The sequence below is a fragment of the Myotis lucifugus genome, unplaced genomic scaffold, assembly GCF_000147115.1.
Source record: "Myotis lucifugus unplaced genomic scaffold, Myoluc2.0 scaffold_7, whole genome shotgun sequence".
Lineage (NCBI taxonomy): Eukaryota > Metazoa > Chordata > Mammalia > Chiroptera > Vespertilionidae > Myotis > Myotis lucifugus.
In genome coordinates this window covers 6,412,018-6,418,017 of record NW_005871055.1, presented here as the reverse complement: position 1 = coordinate 6,418,017, position 6,000 = coordinate 6,412,018, and the positions used below count along the sequence as shown (strand labels likewise).

At 42.5% G+C, this 6,000-nt stretch overlaps 1 protein-coding gene across 13 annotated transcripts in view; it reads right to left on the bottom strand.

Annotated features, from left to right (window-relative positions):
- The window catches only part of COG3 (component of oligomeric golgi complex 3), an 85,029-nt gene that overhangs the window by 13,848 nt on the left and 65,181 nt on the right, over positions 1-6,000 (bottom strand). For 12 of the 13 annotated variants that reach the window (XM_023748451.1, XM_023748443.1, XM_023748440.1 and 9 more), the window contains one exon: positions 1,884-1,959. The exons of the other annotated variant lie outside the window; for it this stretch is intronic. In XM_023748451.1, the coding sequence (XP_023604219.1) occupies positions 1,884-1,959 (76 nt within the window). Of the gene's footprint in view, positions 1-1,883; positions 1,960-6,000 lie in introns of those variants that run through there. 13 annotated transcript variants of the gene reach the window in all.

The window sequence follows — 6,000 nt, the reverse complement described above, 5'->3', positions numbered from 1 at the left end:
AGATAAAGAGAGAGAGAGAGAGAGAGAGAGAGAGAGACACGTCTGCTGGTGAGGCCCAGAGAGAGAGAGGCAAGGGCTGATCAACAGCTGCCACAAAGGCTGGGGATCAGACCCTGCTCTCTCTGGGCCTTGCCAGCAGCCATGGCAGCTGCTGATCAGCCCCACCTCTCCCCCCTCCCCCCAGAGGTCAGCAGTTCAGCCCACTCGCCAGTCCCCGCCCACCTGAGCCTGCTGCACATGCAGCCTGGCGTTCAGTTGTCCCTTCAGTCATTATGGACGTTACAGACCCTGGCTCTTTATATATATAGATTAATTTGTTAATTAACATGAGGCATCTATATATATAAAAGCCTAAGCAACCAAAAGACCAAACGACTGGTCAACCGATCGCTATGACACACACTGACCACCAGGGGGCAGACGCTCAATGCAGGAGCTGCTCCCTGGTGATCAGTGCACTCCCACAGTGGGAGCGCCGCTCTGCTGAACGACGCTCAGCTGACCGACGGGCACCAGATACCCGACTCAGGGCTGGCAAGCGCAGCTGTGGCGGCGCAAGCCTCTCCCGCCTCCGCAGCAGCGCTACCAAGTGGCAGCGGTGGCAGGTGCAGCGGGGCCAGCATGAGCGGGAGCGGCGCGGGGCCTGGCCCGGACTCAGGCTCCTCCCTGGCCTCCTGCTGCTTCGCGCATTACTACATCTCTTGAGGGGTGTCGGACTGCTGGTTTCGGCCCAATCCCCACAGGTCAGGCCCTGGATCGGGCCAAAACCACCAGTCCAACATCCCCCAAGGGGTCCTGTATTGCGAGAGGGCACAGGCCAGGCTGAGGGACCACACTGTTGACAAATCCATGCACCAGGCCTCTAGTTAAATAATAATAACGGAAAATTTTAGAATGGCCTCAATTCTTTTTCCCAAAAGAAATACCTGATAGACATAACGTTCATTTATGTGGAAAACCAATATTAAAAACCTAATTCTAGATTATATGCTTATCGACAGTCAATTCTTTGTAGATGCTAAACCAGAATCATCCTTTGGATCTCCCTCACAATGAGCAAAAAGCTTCCCTACCAACTTGGACACAAATTATCCCAAATTAAAACACTGATTTTTTCGCCATTTTGCCCTTTCTAGTTTCAGAGAATCACTATCACAGTATGGGCCAGGAGAAGGACGGCCAAATATACCACCTAACAAAATTATTTATTCTGGTTTAATGGCAACTTAAAATATCACAAAATGTACCTAAAATAATGCACAAAGTTAGTCATGATTTTAAATGAGTAATGTCTAATGCTAAAGATAAAAAACAACAGCAACAAAAATAATCTTCTAAAAAATGTACATTTAAGGAAGAGTAAGATTGGGAACATTTCAAGCATATCTGCCCACTCCCAACTGACACTACAATTTTTATTATTTTTCTCAAACACTCTAAAACACTGAACAGAGGGTGCAGCTTGCATAAAATGATGAACAAAATAATGTACCACATTCCTTTATAATACTTGAAAATAGTAGTAGCATTCACGCTGTAATTTCATACTTTCATCCTCAGTATTTTCATCAAACCATGAAAAATGGTTGTACAGAAACCAGCAGCCTCAGTGTCTCCATCTAAGCCACATTTTATTTTTAACTGTGTGTGTGTGTGTGTGTGTGTGTGTGTGTGTAACATTCTTCCTTCCTTGAAATGCTTGTTGAAATGCAGGTAGTAGTGGCCAATAAAAAAAGACCTGTCAGCTCAAAACTGCATCTTGAGTTAAGCTAAACCACAGTAAGAGTAGGAAACCTACTCCAAGTGTCAGAGAAAGGACTATATAAATGGAAATTAATCAATATCCTAAAAAAAAGAAATTCCAGATAGCAAAATATGAATACCTGGTTGTGCCCATGGCTGCTGTGAGAGAGTGTACTTGGGTCCTCCCTGACTGGCCATTGTTTTTAATGCTGAAACCTAGTAAAAGAGACAAAAAAAAGTTTCATTTCATTGATGACAAATTAAACTAGTACTTCTCTCAAAAGATATTTACCACTATTTAAACCTACCTATATGTAGTCTATACATATAAAAGCCTAAGAGACCATTACGACCGAACGACCGGAATGACCAGACAACCAGCCGGTAGCTATGACGCACACTGACCCAGACCTTGCTGCTGGGGCCCTGACAGCCTCAAATCTGGTTAACCTGCACCCTGGATGCAGACAGGAGGAAGAAGGAAGCCCGATTCCTCATGGAATCAGCCGTTGGCTAGCTTGCTGCTGGGGCCATGATAGCCCCAAATCCGGTTTACCCACAACCTGGACTCAGACAGGAGGGAGCGGGGAGCCCGATTCCTCACAGAATCAGCCGTTGGACAGCGTGCTGCTGGGGCCCTGACAGCTCTGAATCTGGTTCACCCGCACCCCGTACCCAGACAGGGCAAGATGGCCCCGTTCAGCCCTGATCACTGGTCAGGCCTACGAACTCCACCCGTGCATGAATTCGTGCACCGGGCCTCTAGTTAAAACATAATGAGTCTGGCCAGTGTTACTCATGGTTGAGTGTTGACCTATGAACCAGGAGGCCATAGTTTGATTCCAGGTCAGGGCACATGCTTAGGTGGCAGGCTTCATCCCCAGTGGAGGCAAGTGCAGGAGGCAGTCAATCAATGATTCTCTCTCATCATTGATGTTTATATCCCTCTCTCCCTCTCCCTTCCTCTCTGAAATCAATAAAAATATTTTTTAACAAATAAAAATTAAAAAATAAGTCTTCTAACAACCTAAGAATGTTCTCCACATACTCACACATTTTATTTTACTATGCAAACCCATATCCTATGTAATAAAAGCCTAATATGCTAAGTGTCCGGTCGTCCGGTCATCAGTTCAACCAATCAAAGCGTAATATGCTAATGATATGCTAAGGCCACTCAACCACTAGCTATGATGTGCACTGACCACCAGGGGCCAGACAGTCGCCCGGTCGACCAGTCGCTATGACATACACTGACCACCAGGGGGCAGACACTCCAACCGGTAGGTTAGCTTGCTGCTGGGGTCCAGCTAATTGGGACAGAGCAAGATAGGCCGGACACACCCTGGAGCCCTCCCACAATCCCTCCTCAGCTGGCCAACCTCTCACATCTCTCCCCAGCCCTGATCATGCACTAGTGGGGTCCCTTGGCCAGGCCTGCGCCCTCTCGCAATCCGGAACACCTTGGGGGATATCAGAGAGCCAGTTTCAACCTGATCCTGCAGGCCAGGCCGAGGGACCCCACTAGTGCATGAATTCATGCACCAGACCTCTAGTATATTTATAAAATCAGTCCAAGCTTAAAACAAGCTGAGGACATTTTGTTGATGAGACTTACATCCAAATGGTAAGTACTGACACCTAAAAGCATACATCCAAATGAAAGATCAAATACTGTTTCCTTTCTGTACCTATGGATGCTGTTTTTCTTACAATCATTTATCAAGGTGCAAGCACTGGTTGCCTTATAAAATGCCAACTATAATAAAAGAGGCACAAAAAACTTCACTTACAGATTTGCTTTTAAAAAATCATTTTAGCCCGGCCAGCGTGGCTAGAGTGGTTCAGCATCGACCTACGAACCAGGAGGGCACAGTTCAATTCCCAGTCAGGGCACATGCCTGGGTTGTGGGCTCAATCCCCAATGTGGGTGTACAGGAAGAAGCCAATCAATGATTCTCTCTAATCACTGAGATTTCTATCTCTCTCTCCCTCTCTCTTCCTCTCTGAATTCAATAAAAATATATTTATTATAAAAAATTAAAAATCATTTTTTAAAGTTTTTCAATACAACACTCACTAGGAAAAAGGGAAAATTTGCTCCACAAATTCTAAGAAGCCATGTCTTAAATGATCACATATATCTGTGAACTCTAGTGCTTACATTTCATGCTTGTGTGTGTGTGTGTATGCATGTTTGGGCATGCACATGTGTATATGGTATATATCTTTACCTTTGACTCACTCTATGCCAACAGGGCAGGGGAAGACCTAAATTTGGAGTAAGATAACATAAAAGGGATGCTCAGTCCTCTACTAAATATGTTGACTGGAAACTCAATGAGGAGCAGTGAAGGGCCAGAGTTGGAAAAGGAAAAATGAGGTACCATAGAATAAGAAGAGGGGATGGAATTGTCTTCTCAATGATGACTAGAGGAGGGTCTTTCCTTCACAAATCCCACAGTGAGGAGAGTATAAAAGAGATGCATAAAAAAAAAAAAAAGAGAGAGAGAGAGAGAGAGAGAGAGAGAGAGAGAGAGAGAGAGAAAGAGATGCATGAGCCCTTACTGGTCTGGCTCAGTTGGTTGTGTGTCTGGTCAGGGCACATGCCGGGGTTTAGGACTTGATCCCCAGTAGGGGGCGTGCAGTAGGCAGTTGGTCGATGTTTCACTCTCACATCAATGTTTCTCTCTCCCCCTCTTCCTTCCTCTCTCTCTTAAAATCAATAAAAAAAATTTTTTTAAAAGATGCAGACTGCCCTACCCAGTTTGGCTCAGTGGATAGAGCATCGGCCTGCGAACTGAAAGGTCTCGGGTTCGATTCCGGTCAAGGGCACATGCCTGGGTTGTGGGCTTGATCCCTAGTGGGGGACTTGCAGGAGGCAGCCTATCCATGATTCTCTCTCATCGTGGATGTTTCTATCTCTCTCTCTCTCTCTTCCTTCCTCTCTGAAATCAATAAAAATATATTTAAAAAAAAAAAAAGATGCATGACCAGCTTAGCTATATTTAGGTCCCCACTATAGACACGCAGTATGTTCATGGAGAACCATTATATAATTCAGACTTGGAATACATATTTCTACATAAGCCTCTAATTTTTAAAAAATGTTCATCATGTCCAGAGTCTTTTAAAATGCACAACTGTATAGTACTACCAGATTTATCAAACTTATACTAATGTCAGCTTAGAGAATCACATCAGTCAATTTTCATTCTCTTGATTTCAAGGAAACTGTACTTTTCTAGAAAAACCCTTTAATCCTAGATTTCATCATAATCAACTTGTTTCTATGGGAAGTTTCATTCTGCTGATGTTATTACAAAATATTCATCTACAACATTTCCCACTAGTATTAATGTGGAATCTTCTCCCAAAAATACAGGGTGGGGCGAAAGTAGGTTTATAGCTCTGAGTACACAAAACAGGTTATTTTTGTATTATTATTTGTTAATTATTGTATTATTTTCCATACAAACAACTATAAACATACTTTCGCCCTACCCTGTACAAACTATAATCTACAAGCTGGTTTTACATTAGTAAAAACTATGATGACTTATGAATAAATTACAAAGTATCAATATCTGTACCATTTTTTAAAAGTTGAAACCTAGGAGGAAAACATTTCCACCATCTCTTTTTAAATTTACATGGTAGAGAACGAACTAACTATCTCTATCTCTCTCCCCCCCGCCCCAAATACTTGATATGAGTAGACTAAAAGCCACTAAACAGTAACATGCCCCAACAATAAATAAAGAGTAGTTTGACTGGTTTAACATTTCTATGTTTGCTTTTTTGGTAATTATTGTTTTTTAAAACTAATCTATTCTGTTTTTATCACAGGCTCAGGTATTAGTGTTGATGCCTGCAACAAGTCACTAATGAACAATTTGCTTAGCTATCTCCTGGTCATTTCATAGATACATCTTGTCTCCCAGTTAAGACTTACTTAAGTAAATTTGAGAGAAAAGTCTGTGATACTTCTATTCTTTTTATGACGTTTTCTAATACAAGTCTGGACAAGCATTAAAGGCTCAATAAAGTAAAGTTAATTTCAAGACTTTTTAAACATCTTTATGAGGAAAGTCCTTAGTAAAAACACTTAAATTTTTTTAATGATTAGATTGTAACAGGAAAGTCAAAATAGTCATGATCTGAATTTTTCAGTGGCTGGCATTAGATAGTTAATGGATTTTAGCTAGGAGACAGAGAAATACAGATGATTATAAACTCATATATCTAGTGATTAAC